The following is a 15,890-nucleotide window of genomic DNA, read 5'->3' on the forward strand; positions in this document are numbered from 1 at the left end:
CTTGCCACAACTGATAAGCTGGATAACATTTCATGTTAATAATTCATTTAATTTGAATGAACCTACCAGTTCATTCAGTATGAGCAAGGCCACTTGCAACTAAATTGCCCTGTTTCAGACTGATTTTGGTATATGCTCATTATACAATGTATAGTAGATTACCTAACTCCAGTTATTGTATACCAATTTAAGTTATTATATACTCAAAAGCTTTTTTAATCCAAAATTGAATTTAATCCCTTTTTAAAGCAAAACTGTCTACTTTATAGAACTTTCTTCTCTGCTTGGCAGTGTTTCAGAATTGGTTAAACAAAGATTCACTTTGAGAGCCTTCTCAGATTGTGTCCCATCGGTTTGTATTGTTTTCCTTTTAGACTCCAGTAGTCTATATAAAAAAAGACTGGAGTAAAAAAACAAAACCAACTATAGAGTATGAAATATGGCAGTGACAAGGAATATCAGTTTTTAAATCTTTCCTATTTATTTTTAAGATAAAGATACGGATATCACTATGAAGGGGAATGTGGATGACTTTGGCCTGCGAGACACTCTGAGCATTGCATCAACTGATTCTTTTGCTTCAGCAGCAGAGGTAAGACATACATGTTTCTAATGGGAGTTTCTCATTCTTTTTCAGCTGGAGTGTACAGTTTTGCCATTGTGCTGTATATTAGTTCAGTGACTATTTATTTAGCATGGGGTAGATGCCAGCATACAAAGATAAATATACATGAATGTAACTTCCCACAGGAGCTCATAGTCTCTTTAGAGAGGTGGACATGTAAACATATACTGTAAATGGTCACTTTTATATACTGTGGATTATGGGTAAGTCATGGAATTATCTTAATGGAAAGCAGTTGACCTTATATCGAGAGTCTTAAAAATTGTTCAGATTTTTTAGCTCAGAAATCTTACTTCTAGATGTTTATTCCAAGGAAGTGATCAGATTCAAAGATTCATATATATAAATATTACTTTGGCATTTTAATAATAATGAAAAACTAGAAACAGTCTAATGCCAAATTATAGTACATATGTAATTTGAAATATTGTAATGTCATAAACATATTTCTATTCATTTTTAATAACATGGGAACATGTGTTAAGTGAAAAGAGTAGTATATAAAGCTGTATATAGACAATATGATTCTGATTTTGTAATAGGAAAAGAAAGGAACATGTATGATATATAATTATTTAGGGAGAGAAAAAAGGCTAGATATACACCAATGTATGTCACTGAATTATAAATTTATGAGTAATGTTTTTTCCTGAAATTTAAATTTTGTATCAAAAGAGAAAGATGACAGAGTGGTCATCTTTTTATCCTTTTTTCTATTTAAGACAGTTTTAAAAATCACATGTGGCTACTTTTACTTTAGAATAATTTCCTTTTTATGGTAGATTTCAGATATAATACTGTTTTTAACATATAAATAGTATCACACATCTGTAACTGATGTGTGAACTCATGCTGTAGCATGGAAAGCTCTAGGTATTCTAAATAATACCCTAGACCTAAGCCTGGATTCTTTATTTTTTAAACTTTTGTAACTATAATCTTTCATCCTATCAAGACTTTTCTTTATATTTTAGCTGTTGCTTACGGTATCATCTCCTAAATTGTTTGTATATTTTCTTATATTTTTATACTTGTATGTTTTCAACTGACAGAATATATCTACTTGTTTTATGGAAAAGCTATTTCTTCTTCCTTTTACTATTTGATATAGACAGGCTTATATTTCTTTTTATTTTTTTGTGTATTATTTTTCCAACCTTATTGAGATATAATTAACATAAAACATTGTGTAAGTTTAAGGTGTACAGTATGAAGATTTGATACACACATATTGTGAAATAATTACCACAGTAAGGTTGGTTAACACTTCCATCACCTCACATAATTACTGTATTTTGTTATGTATAGTGCACATCCACCTTTTTGGCCCAAACTCTCGGGGGGGAAAAAAATCTTTCGTTTTAATTTTTAATTGAATTATTTATTTATATTTAGAAACAAGACCAATTATCAAATTCCAGGTTATTATTTTGCATATGGATATCATTATTGCTTTCTAGAGTTACACTTTTAATGCATAAGCATAAATGAAAGAATTAAAAAATGTAAATAGATAAAGAATTAGTACTAGCCATGTATAATGCACATCCTTATTTTTCCTTCAAAAATTTGAGCAAAAAGTGCATATTATACACAGCAAGGTATGGTACCTTTTTTGTGTGTGGTGAGAACATTTAAGATCTACTCTCTTAGCAACTTTTAAGTATATAATACAGTATTATTAACTATAGTTGCCATACTGTACATGAAGATCCCCAGAACTTATTTTCTCACTGGAGATTTACACGCTTTGACCAACATCTCCCCATTTCCCCCACCCCTGAGCTCCTTGCAACCACCATTCTGCTGTTTCTGTGGGTTTGGCCTTTTTAGATTTTCTCACATAAATGATGCTGTGTATAGTATTTGTCTTTCTCTGTCTGATTTATTTCACTTAGCATATAATGTCTTTGAGTTCATATAGCATATATTGTCTCAAATGATAGGATTTTCTTCTTTCTAATGGATGAATAATATTTCATTGCATATATACTATAAATGTGTATATATATATATATGTATATATGTGTACATACACACATATACACTACATCTTCTCTATCCATTCATCTGTTGATGGGCACTTAAGTCTTTTCCATACCTTGGTTACTGTGAAAAATGCTGCAGTGAACATGGGAATGCAGATATTTCAAGATAGTGATTTTACTTCCCTTGGATGTATACCCAGAAGTGGGATTGCTGGATCATGTGGTAATTCTTTTACTTTTTTACTTCCCTATTGTTTTCATTCTAGCTGTACTAATTTACATTCCCACCAACAGTGCACCAGTGTTCCCTTTGCTTCATGTCCCCATCCACACTTGTCTCCTGTCTTTTTGATAATAGGCATGTAACAGGTCTGAGGTAATATCTCATTGTGGTTTTGATTTACATTTCCCTGATGATTAGTGATGCTGAGCAAATTTTCATGTACCTGCTGGCCATTTGTTTCTTCTCTGGAAAAATGTATTCAGGTCCTCTGTCCATTTTTCAATTAGATTGTTTGGGTTTGTTTGTTTGTTTTTGCTATTCAGTTGTATGGGTTCCTTACATATTAACCCCTTATCAGATAAATGGTTTACAAATATTTTCCCTCATTCTGTAAGTTGCCTTCTCATTTTGTTGCTTCTTTTGCTTTGCAGAAGCTTTTTGGTTTGATGTAATCTCACTTTATTTTTGCTTTTGCTGCTTGCGCTTTAGTGATCATATCCGATATATCATTGTCAAGGATCTTTTTTCCTATGTTTTTAAGAATTTCATGGTTTCAGATCTTATGTTTAGTCTTAAATCCATTTTGAGTTAATATTTGTTGAGTGATATAAGATAAGGATCCAGTTTCATTCTTCTGCATGTGGTTCTCCAGTTTTCCTCCCATATTAAAGAAGCCATTCTCCCTATTGGTTCCCTTGTCATATATTGATTGACTTGCTCTGGCTGGGTGACTTGGGTGGAATATCGTCCTGTACACCAGAAGGTTGTGGGTTTGATTCCACGTCAGGGCACAGATACAGGATACAGGTTCAGTCCTTGGTTGGGGTTCTTTGGGGGACAACTGATCGATGTTTCTTTACCTCTCTCCCTTCCTTTCTCTCTCAAATCAATAAACATATCCTTGGGTGAGGATTACAAAAATTATTAAAAATTATTGATTGACTTTATTGCAAAGGTTTATTTCTGGGCTCTTGATTCTGTTCTATTTGTCTATGTGTCTGTTTTTATGCCAGAAGACTACTGTGTGATTACTATAGCTTTGTAATACTGTTTGAAATCAGGAAGTGTGATGCCTCAAATTTGGTTCTGTCTCTAGATTGCTTTGCCTGTTTGGGGTCTTTTGTGGCTCCATATGAATTTTAGGATTGTTTCTTTTGTTTCTGTAAAAAATGCCATTGGAGTTTTGATAGGGATCACGTGAATTTATAGATGGCTTTAGGTAATATGGACATTTCGACAATATTAATTATTCAAATCCATGAACATGGGATATCCTTCCATTTGTGTGTCTTTTTTTGTTTTCTTTCATCTTACCATACAGTTTTCAGTGCACAGACTGTTTCACCTCCTTAGCCAAATTTATTCTTGAGTATTTTATTCTTTTTTCATGCTATTATAATTTCTTAATTTCTCTTTCTGATTGTTGTTAATGTATAGAAATTCAACTGATTTTTGTATATTGATTCTGTATCCTGTAACTTCACTGAATTTAGTTATTAGTTCTAACAGTTCTTCTGATGGAGTCTTAAGGATTTTTGATATATAAGATCATATGTGCAAACAGAGAGTTTTACCTCTTTTTAATTTGAATGCCTTTTTAATTTTTGTTTTCCTTACCTAATTGTCTCTGACTAACACTTTCATTACTATGTTAAATAGGAGTGATGAAAGTGGGCGCCCTTGTTTTGTTCCTGTTCTTAGAGGAATAGCTTTCAACCTTTTCCTCCATTGAATATGTACCTTTCACCATTGAATATGATATTAGCTGTGGCCTAATCATATATGGTTTTTATTGTGTTGAGGTACATTCCCTCTATACCTAACTTATTGAGAGTTTTTTTTGTCATAAAAGGATGTCGTATTTTGTCAAATGATTTTTATCTCTTTGTTCTGTACATGCTTATGTCCTAGATGGTTCATAGGGAGAATAATTGCTAGTCATGTTCCATTTCTTCACTGTGAAGAACAATGTACCTAATTACTCTAAAGTTTCTTTGTAATGTACAACTTAAAAAATATTTTGCCAAGTGTTCATGGTACTCAACTTTGAACTTGTTATAAGTCACAAAGATTTGATAAATTTTTAAAGAATCCTTATGGAAAACAAAATGTATGAATACCACAAGAAGGACTCAATATCTGAGAAACATCCTAGGAATGCTTCTAGGTTATAAATATATGATCTCAGAATATGAATGTTCCAAGATAAATTCTTTTCTAAGAAATGTTTGTTAAATTATTTTTAATTGCACTTTCTATATGCCAAGCCCTTAAATTAGGGAAAACTATTTTAATGAAGAAAGTTATTAAGAAAATAAGATGAGAACTACTTTGGAAGCTAAAGTTTGTGATTATTTGAAAGCTTTATTCAGAATTACCAGAAAGATTTCTTGCGTCTTTAGATTGAAACAAGTCCTGGCATAGGTTTTTCTCTAAGCTAGGTCAGTCATTTGTGAAAGTGATTAACAGGATTTTCCTATATAAGCTTTGCCAAACATTGGTTTGGAACCACAGCCTTTTTTCTTGGAAAAGTCTGTTTTTTAAATAATAGCTTTATTGAGATATAATTCACATACTATAAAATTCACTCTTTTAATGCATACAGTTCAGTGGTTTTTCACATATTCACAGAATTGTACAACCAGTACCACTTTCTAAATCCAGAATATTTTTTATCACTGCTAAAAGAAAAAGAAACTCTGTTAGTAATCACTTCCTTTTCTCACTTAGCCCTGCCCCTGCCATGCCTTGGCAACTACTAGTCTACCTTCTGTCTTTATGAATTTGCCTATTCTGGACAGTTCACACAACTAGAATTATACAATTTGTGATTTCTTTGTGGTTGACATTCTTTCACTTACCATGCTGTCAAATTCTGAAAAGTCTTTTTAATGTTAGGATACCACTGCATTCAGCACTCTCTTAACTCTCCCACCTGTTAAAGAGATTGCCGTTTAATATTGCAGAGAGATTAATTTTTAGCCTTAGATTTCATTTTTCTTAGAATTTGCCCCTCTTTAAGATGTGTGCGTGTTTAATATATAAACTGTAGGGTGCTCTTTAAAGAGAAAATTTTATTTCTTATAATTCAGATACATCTACCCATACTCAAGCTGGGAAAGCTTTTGCTACACTCGCCTCTGACTTGCTAACACTTATTTATAGCAACCCAAAATAATACACTAACAATAATATACAAAGAGACAAGGATAAACATTAAGAATACCCATAATCTGAAAAGGGAGGGTTATATCAGCCATTTAAAATTTCTTTTTCTTGAATAATTTTACTTCCTTTGGAGTCAATTTTGTCTGTTTATCTTGGGCTTTCTTTCTCTTGCTGATGTTTTTTCTTCTTTTCCTCAAATTTGAATGTGTGATTGGTGACTGGATTTATTTTCTTTCTTTTCCTTTTTAAAAAGATTTTATTTTTTACTTTAGAGAGCAGGGAAGGGAGGGAGAAAGAGAGGGAGAGAAACATCTATGCAAGAGAGAAACACGGACCAGTTGCTTCTCATATGCATCCCATCCAGGGACCAAACCACACAAACCAGGTATGTGCCCTGACAGGGAGTCAAACCGGCCACCCTTCACTCTGTGAGTCGACACCCAACCACCTGAGCTATGCTGGTCAGGACTGGAATGATTTTCTTAGGTAGATTGTGTGGATTTGCAGTGTTTTATGTTTTTCTCCCACGTAAAGGTGAACAGGAGAGCAAACTGAGTTCATTTACTTCTCTGAGGTATGTCAATTGGCAGGCTTTCCTTTAGGATTAATGTTCTGGAAATAGCCTAGTAGGCAAGGCACACCGGGATGTAGAATGAAGAGGGCCTTATTCTGGGAGACCCATCACTCACCCCAGCTGACTTTCTCCAGGCAGTTCAAATACTTTTTAAAAAGAAGTGTCCGCTGATTGATTTTTTAAACATTTCTTACAAGCTGCCTTCCTGTTCAGGAATGGAGGGGAAGGGGCAGGGAGTAGAATGAGATGTGGGACTACTGTAGTATTTGGAAACAGATTTTCATTTAACCTCCCATTTTCAGTCCCACTTTTCCAGTCCTGCTCGCATACCTGTCAACTCCAGGCCTCTTGCTTTTTTACAGCTTCTGCTTAGCAAATGTGTTACTCTTGACAAATATATCTCCTCTTGAATTTATTCTAGACTGTGGTGTCCTCATCTGTTTCATCTGTCCACATTCCACACATTTCCTTTTGCTTTCCAGGTTTTGGGATATTTGTGTGTCTTTTTGTTGCTGTTAGTATGGTTTCTACTATTATATCAGTTGTCTGTTGTATAATAAAGTACTCAAAATTTAGTGTCTTAAAACAATAATAGCCCTGGCTGGTATGGCTCAGTGGATTGAGTGCTGGCTTGCGAAGCAAGCAGTCACTGGTTCAATACCCAGTCAGCGCACATGCGTGGGTTGCAGGCCCAGTCCTTGGTTGGGGATGCATGAGAGTTAACCAGACATTGGTGTTTCTTTTCCTCTCTTTCTCCCTCTCTTCCCCTCTCTCTAAATATAAATAAATAAAATCTTTTAAAAAACCAATAATAAAGTTCAGGTGCAGGTTTGGGGCTGGTACTGAGGCTGAGGTGCCTGCCCTGGGTCTCATGGGTGCATCCTTGAGAGCGAGACCTTGCACTCCATTTTGGAGATTGTCAGGCAGAGGGTACATGTCTTTGTGTTGATATAAATCCTGAGGGAGGGGGGTGAAGGGGGAAAAATGGGACAACTGTGATAGCATTAACAATAAAACATTTAAAAAATTTATAAGTCCTGAGGGATCCATGCTTGGAGTTTCATCGAGGCTCAAGCATTACAGGAGTTGCCTTCTTAAAATTTAAGGTTTGTGGGCTGTTTTCCTGGAGTCTTGGGCCTTACACTTAGTCCTGTGATAACTGAGTCCTAGGAGCTAATCCAGGGAGCCTGTTGCTTTGGTATTTAATTCTGAAGTCGCATATATTAAATAAGAAGTGACTCCTAGACTGAACATGCCTACCAAAAGCAGTCCACCATCTTTCAAAGTAAGAAGAGGGTCCTACCTGGAGAAACTAGCAAGACGAAGCTCCCCCAGTACTATAAGAATATTGGTCTGATCTTTAAGATGCCCAAGGAGGCCATTGAAGACACCTACACTGACAAGAAAAGTCCCTTTACAAGCTCTGTCTCCATCCGAGGGTGGATCCTGCTTGGTGTGTTGACCAAGATGAAGCTGTGGAGGACCGCTGTCATCCACAGACTACCTCCACTACAACTAAAAGCACAAACACTTGGGAGTAGTGCTATTAAATCATGTCCATGTGCCTGTCCCGCTGTTTCAGGGATGTCCAGATGGGTGATATCATGGTTGGTGAGTGCTGTCCCTGAGCAAGACCTTTTGCTTTGGTGTGCCAGCACCGAAAAGCAGTTCCTGAAGTTCTGAGACTGGACACCCCAAACAAACTAAATTCTTTTCCCATTCATGAACAACAGCAGTGACAACAATAAACATTTACTATCTCACCATTCCCGAGGGTCAAGATTTGGAAGTGGCATATCTGTGTGGTTCTGGCTTGAGGTCTTTTGTGCAGCTGTAGTCAAGAATGTTGGCTAGGGCTACAGTCATCTGAAAGCTTGACTGGAGCCAGAGACCTGTTCCCAAGATAGCTCACTTACATGAATGGCATGTTGGTGCTATCTACGGCAGAAAACATAACTTGCTCACCACATTAACTTTTCTGTCATACTACTTGAGTATCTTCACAACATGGCACCTAGGTTCTCCCAGAGGAAGTGGTCCAAAGAGTGAGATGGAAGCAATGACTACTATGATCTACCCTCCGAAATCACACTCCATCATTTCTACAATATCCCGTTGGTTACACACGGTAGCGCTATTCAGCATGGAATGAGATATTGCCAGGAGACACTACAATCATTGAGGGTCATTTTGGAGGATTGTTATTTCCTTTTTAATTTTTTTCTATTAGTGAGATAGGGTATACAGTCAGCCTACTTTCTTTAATTGGAAGATGTATTTGTAATTTTAGGTGGTTGATCTGAAAGGAAAATGTAAATGTAAAAAATAGTACATATTAAAGTCGAACTTAGTTTATTTCATGACCCAGCTTATCATAGTTTGAGACTTTGGACTTTGCTTTTATGGTTGTTCAGAGGCTTTTAAAAATAGTAAGCCTTTAAAAATATTACTTTACATTCAGCACAATCGCTGCTTGCCAAGGAAGATAAGTTTCAGCCCCTCTTGTGGCGTCTCATGGAGGGCAAGGGAGAAGTAATTTGGGATGTATGAAATCTTCAGCTAATCCTAAAACATTGTTTTTACTGGTTGGTACATCTTGGGTTTTATCTATTTTGTCTGTTGTTATTGTTGCTGTTGTTGTGATTGACTTGTTTGACTTCTCACATGTTCATTTTGTGGTACTGGTGAACTATGGGAGGTAACTAATAAGGCGGGGTGGCTCTCTGGTGGAAACCAACATAGTATTACTTTTTTGTTTGAAAATTTTAAAATGAGTTTTTGAAATGTACCCTGTTGGTAGATGAATGACTTAGAAATAAAAGACATTTCAAAAGTCTCAGGAAGGAAGGAAAGAGAGAGAAAAAGAAAAAAGGGAAGGGGGTAGAGAGAGAGAGAGAGAAAAGGAAAGGAAAGGACCATTTTCCATGGTAAATTGCCCATTTTCATATGCTGAGATTAAACCGTTACTGACGTCTGCTTCTTAAGTAACATCTCAGCTCTCATAAAATGTTAATCTTTTTCTCAAACTTTTTAAAGTTTTTGGAAATACTGTCAAAAAATCCGTCCTATAAACTATATTCTTAAGTGAGAATTTAAGTCATATTTTTAGTGATTTGTTTTTTGGTGTGAAAAACTTAAGATTCATGATTTTAATGAATGTTTCTGAGTTGTCATTGTCTCTTATGGAGAGTTGATGATGTTATCTAGCATCAAATCTCCAGTATGATATATTTTTTCACAGCTGCAAGCCTGTTTTAAGAGACCTTTTTAAATGATCACCACAGCCAAACCAACACATGAGCAAGGTAGACCAATAAATCAACACTTGACTCTGGAATCTTTCATTGTTGGCATTGTTCACTTCTATTAGTATAAGTTATTATACATAGAGAGTTTAATTGGTGCTTCAGTTTCCTCCTTAGGATTTTTTCCTACTGGTAAATGTACATAGATCCTATTTGTTTTGACAGTGGTACAGACTTTAGACTATTTAATATCTAAAAAATTTCCATTATGTTATTTTTTAAATCTTTTTTAAATAAAATGAAAACACTTTTCCATTAGCATATTTTCCTTAAACTATGAGGAGAAATACTATTTAAAGCAGAAAATATATGATGGCCGGTATTTTTATTTCTTTTTACAATTTTTTTCTTTTGCTACTGGTCAAATAGACACATTTATACTATCTTAAATATATGCTGATGCTTAAACTTCTTTCCCCTTGGCTTTCTGGGTAAGGCTGATAGAGTATTGTTTCATATTTAAGAGTATAAGCTCTGGAATAACTCTCTGGGGTTAACTTCTACTATTTAGTTGTGGGACTTGGAGCAAGTGCTAGCTAATCTAAATCTGTGTTTCTTTACCTGTAAAATGCAGATAATAGTAATAGCTACTTTATGAATTGTTGGATAGAGTAAATGAGGTAATCAGGTTAAAACATCTAGCACAGCAATGGGTGCATATGAAGTGCCAGACCTATAGCATGAAAAAGCACTTCCAGAGTAGTAGAGTAAAAACACCTAAAAATCTCCACAAAAGTGCAAAATTTGTCAAAGTAAAAATTTTTAGCTCTGGCTGGGTTGCTCAGTTGGTTACAGCATTGTCCCAGTACACCAAGGTTGCAGGCTTGATCCCTGGTAGGGCCCATACAGGAATCAACCAATGAATGCATAAATAAGTGGAACAACAAATCAATTTCTGTCCATCTGTCTCTTTCTCAAATAAAAAAAATAGAACTCTAATAATTAATTAAAGATTTGTAAGAATTCAAAGAGCATTTGTTCAAGAAAAATGGCTGAATCTCCTTAGGAATAGTGAACTTTGTGAATATTTAACTTGCTCTATTTCCATCCCCTTCTCCACAGTAGTCTTAAAACCAATGTCTAACAACTATGGTAACAGTGAAAACCAGAGGCCTGGCAGCCACCGGAATAAACTTAGTGGCCTTGGAGCTTCTCAAAAGCCCCATCCCTAGAGAATTGCCACTATTTAACCTGCAAAACTCCATTTTCATGGCTTGTCTTTATTTGACCTAACTTAGAGCTTACTCTGTACAAAGAGTCCTATCCCTAGGGCCTTTGTTGAAAACAATCAGTGATAATTGTTTAATTTTGCAGCTGCCTGAGATGGTGATACCAGCTGGGGCTAACAAGAGGTTGACCAAGAAACTTAATAGGAAAAATAGGGCAATGAGATGTTTATAAGGGTCTTTGAAAAGCACCAGCATATGACCACGGTGGAGGATCAGCTATGCAGCAGCCCACTGCATAGAGCAGGACCTACTTCAGGAGGTCTCTGATGCCCTCTGAGTCTGTTTCTTGAGTGTGTTCCTTGTAGAAGTGGTTGAGTGGTGAGCTATGCATGTGTCCAGGAAAAATTTAGAAGTCCCTAACCTTTCAACTCTGGCTGACCTTGGTGGTTTGTTTTTGTTTTCAGTTACAGTTGATGTACAATATTATATTAGTTTTAGTTGTACAACATAGTGATTAGACATTTAAATAACTTACGAAGTGATCACCTCAATAAGTCTTGTACCCACCTGACACCATACATAGTTATTACATTATTATTAACGATATTCCCTATGTTGTACTTTGTATCCCCATGGCTGTTCTGTACCTACCAATTTGTACTCTAAAACTCTTCACTGTTTTCACCCATCTCCCCAACCCCCACCTCCATCTGGCAACCGTCAAAATGTTCTCTGTATCTGTGGGTCTGTTTCTGGTCTGCTTGTTCATTTATTTTGTTTTTAAATTCAATTGTTGACAGATATGCATTTATTAGCATTTTATTGTTCATATTTTTGATCTTTCTTTTCTTCTTCTTAAAGAAGACCCTTTAACATTTCATACAATACTGGTTCGGTGGTGATGAACTCCTTGCGCTATTTCTTGCCTGGAAAGCTCTTTATCTGTCTTTCAATTCTATTTTTTAAATTTTTATTTATATTACTGTATTTATTTATTTTTATTGTTGTTCAAGTACAGTTTTCTCCATTTTCCTGCCACCAATTTCTGTCCCTCACCCACCCCTACCTCCCACCCTCAATCCTACCCCTCTTTGGCTTTGTCCATGGGTCCTTTATACATGTTCCTTGTGTCTTTCAATTCTAAATGATAGCTTTGCTGGTTAGAGTAATCTTGGTTGAAGGTCCTTGTATTGCATCACTTTGAATATTTCTTGCCACTCCCTTATGTCTGCAAAGTTTCTGTTGAGAAATCAGCATAAGAAGACAGTCTTAAAAGGGGAGCTCCCTTTTAGGTGAAAAAGATTCTCTCTTTGTCTTTATCCTTTTGCATTTTAATTATCTTGTGTCTTGGTGTGGGCCTCTTTGGGTTCATCTTGTTTGGGATTGTCTGTGTTTCATGGACTTGTATGTCTATTTCCTTCACCAGGTTAGGGAAGTTTTTCATCATTATTTTTTCAAATAGGTTTTCGATTCCTTGTTCTCTCTCTTCTCCTTTCAGCACCCTCATGGTGCAAATGTTAGTACACTTGAAGTTGTCCCAGGGGCCCCTTACAGTATCCTCATTTTCTTGGATTCTTTTTTCTTTTTGCTGTTCCAATTGGGTGTTTTTTGCTTCCTTATATTCCAAATTGCTGATCATTCTCAGCTTTATCTACACAACTGTTTATTCGCTGTAAATTATTTTACATTTCAGTTAATGTAGCCTTCATTTTTGACTAGTCCTTTTTTTCTGCTATTTAAGCTCTCACTAATTTCACTGACCACCATAAAACCAGTGTTTTGAACTCTGAATCTTGCTTGTTTCCATTTTGTTTTGTTTTATTTTTCTGGAGTTCTGTTCTTTAATTTGAGACATGTTTCTTTGCATTCTCATTTTGGCAGCCTCCCTGTGTTTGTTTCTTGTATTAAGTAGTGTTGCTATGTCTCCCAGTCTTGGTAGAGTGGCCTATTGTAGTAGGTGTCCTATAGGCTCCAGTGGCACAGCTTCCTGATCACCCAAGCTGGGCACTTGAAATGTGCCCTCTGTGTGGACTGTGTAACCCTCTTGTTGTAGTTGAGCCTTGATTGCTGTCGGCACATCAGTGGAAGGGATTTAACCCCAGATCAGTCAGCTGTAAGGACTGGCTGTGACCACTGACCACTGACTGACCTCTGACCACGGTGGAGGATCAGCTGTGCAGTGGCCTGCCGCATAGAGCACAACCTTCTTCAGGAGGGCTCTGATGCCCTCTGAGTCTGTCTCTGGAGTGTGTTCCTTGTGGAAGTGGTTGGGTGGTGATGCTTCAATGTGGTCTGAAGCTGTCCACTGGGTGTGCTGGGTTTGGGGCCTCCTGGGAGGTGCAGGCCAAGTTCAGCCATATCCTGTGTTCTGCCTGGGGCCACCTGGCATGGACTACAAAGCAATGCAGGTGTCTGCTACTTGTGCCGGGCTTGGAGGTGCCCAGGTGAGGCCAAGCTGTGAACCGAGGCTGGCTGCTGCTACAGCCAGGCCCAGGGCCACAAGAGGTACCATTTGAGAGATTTTAGGGAAAACATGAAGCATGAGCGAAGACAGGCCATTTGTTTGGAAAAAGCCATGAGAAACAACTTGAATGGGCCCAAAAGTTGGGTGGGGCAGGGTCTCAGGGAATCACCAGACCAGGGCAAAGAGTGTGAACCAGGTAAATGGAGTCTCTGAAATGGAGCCAGCCTGCTGGCTCTGTGGGAGGAGGGCTCATTACAGTGACAATGGCTTCTACCAGCACCTCTGCCTGGGAGAAAGTTGCACTCCTCCATCTCTTGTCGTGATGCCGGACAACTCACTTGCTCCCTGTATGTCTCTGGTGCCGTTCAGGCTGCTGCCTCAGTGCTGGACCTGAGAAGGAGTGAGTCTGAGTAATGAGTGTGGGCCTGTTAAAAGAAACTGTTTGGGCCTTTAGAAATCCTCCATCTCCCTCTGCCTCAAACCCCACTGGTTTTTACAGCCAGAAGTTATGGGGACTCTCTTCCTGGCACTCAAGCCCTGGGCTGGAGGGTGTGCTATGTGGTTGGGACCCCTCCCTCCTCAGGGGGGACCTCTGCAGCTGAGTTATCCCTCCCAATTTTTATTGCCACACATGGATGTGTGACCAGCCCATTCCATGTCTCTGTTCCTCCTACCAGTCTCACTGTGGCTTCTTTAATTCGCTAGTTGTAGGACTTCCTTCCATTCAGCCAGATTTCAGATGGTTCTATATGATGGTTGTTCTGCAGTTTAGTTGTAATTTCCATGTGGTTGTGGGAGGATGTGAGTACCACATTTACCTATCCACCATCTTGACTGGAGGCCTTCTGACCTTGGTGTCTTTATGTTCTGCACAAGCAGGAAGTAAAAGTTAAGGAGTTAAGGCAGACAAAAGGAAAAAATGATTAGTTGGAATTTGACAAAAATAAGGGATGATTCATGTCCAGAGTGGAAGGAGTGTGAGATTTCCTTATGATGCTCAAAACAGGAAGCAGTTTAAAATTTATGGCCTTAGCCTGTGCCTTAGTTGGTTGGAATGTCATTCAATGAGCCCAAAGGTTGCTGGTTCAATTCTCTGTCAGAGCGCATGCCTAGGTTGAAGGTTTGTTCCCCGGTTGGGGCACATAGGGAAGGCAACCACTCAATGTTTCTCTCTCACATCAATGTTTCTTTCTATTTCTATTTCTCTCTCCCTCTCTTTCTTCTTCTTCTCCTCCCTCTCCTTTTTCCTCACCTTCTCCCTCTACCTCCCTCTCTCTAAAATCAGTAGAAGCATGTCCTCGGGTGAAGATTAAAAATTAAAACTTATGGATTGCTTATATGTGGAATGTGCCATTTAATATTTTTGAACCATGGTTGATGCAAATAACAAACTGCAGAAAACAAAGCCGTGGATAAGGGGAAACTACTGTACTAAAAACCACTAGATTGTACATATAAAATGGTGAATTTTATGGTATGTTAATTATATCTCAATGAAATTGTTATTAAAAAAATAAAAACCCTATGGTGTGCCTTTTAAATGGATCGTGTGGTATTGAAAAATAAATTATTCCGAAGAGTTTAGTGTTTGCAGTTGTTTTTTAATAAACTGTCTAAAGACTGGAACTGCATTTGTAGAGTTGTTATACTAGCCAGAGGTACATGACTATTTGTACAAATGTGAGTCAAAGCTACACATAATCAAAATTCATTAGAATTAGCGAAATTGAGATTATCTCAGTGTTTTTGTAGAAAGTTTTATTTCATTTATGATTGTGAGTTAAAATACTTTTAAGCATTCTTTGGATGGATGATAAAAATCTTCTCGTTGTTTTCCAATGCTTCATCTTCAATTATTTTTGTTGGTGAACTATAAGATTAAACTGCTTTTCTGTGTACTCTGTGGATTTAAGTAGTTGGATTTAAAGTGAATTAAGCTTGTTATAAGCTTTTATTCTTTTTTCACCTAAATTTTGAAATAAATGAATTCAGTTTTTACTAGCTATAAAATCTTACTGTGTGATTTTTATGGTTTAATAAATGGAGTGTATTCTGATGTTAGTGGGATCCTATTTTCTGTCTTCTGTAGTTTTCTTTCATATATCATTGCAGTCTGTTCTATGTAACCTGCTGTAATGTTTAGCTTGCAGAACACAGAGAAGTACGGCATACTTACAGCCTGGAGTCTCTTTGCCACTGCCCTTTTTACGAAGAAGCCATGCACTTAGTTGAGGAAGGAAAAATTTACTCAAGAGTGCTTAGGTACCATTTCAGTTTTGCTTATGTTTATGAAAAATATTCAGGTGCTGTTGCTATGTTTGTATGATACTTATTAAAAATGTTCATGAGAATAGGGGAAAGTATATTTTTAGGC

At 37.0% G+C, this 15,890-nt stretch overlaps 1 protein-coding gene across 4 annotated transcripts in view; it reads left to right on the forward strand.

Annotated features, from left to right (window-relative positions):
• The window catches only part of MIGA1 (mitoguardin 1), a 76,060-nt gene that overhangs the window by 44,063 nt on the left and 16,107 nt on the right, over nucleotides 1-15,890 (forward strand). For all 4 annotated transcript variants that reach the window (XM_054566878.1, XM_054566879.1, XM_054566876.1 and 1 more), the window contains exons 8-9: nucleotides 492-592; nucleotides 15,660-15,778. In XM_054566878.1, the coding sequence (XP_054422853.1) occupies nucleotides 492-592; nucleotides 15,660-15,778 (220 nt within the window). The remainder of the gene's footprint in view (nucleotides 1-491; nucleotides 593-15,659; nucleotides 15,779-15,890) is intronic.

This window comes from Pteronotus mesoamericanus, unplaced genomic scaffold (assembly GCF_021234165.1).
Source record: "Pteronotus mesoamericanus isolate MK-2021 breed Mesoamerican mustached bat unplaced genomic scaffold, CSHL_Meso_final contig_181, whole genome shotgun sequence".
Taxonomy (NCBI): domain Eukaryota; kingdom Metazoa; phylum Chordata; class Mammalia; order Chiroptera; family Mormoopidae; genus Pteronotus; species Pteronotus mesoamericanus.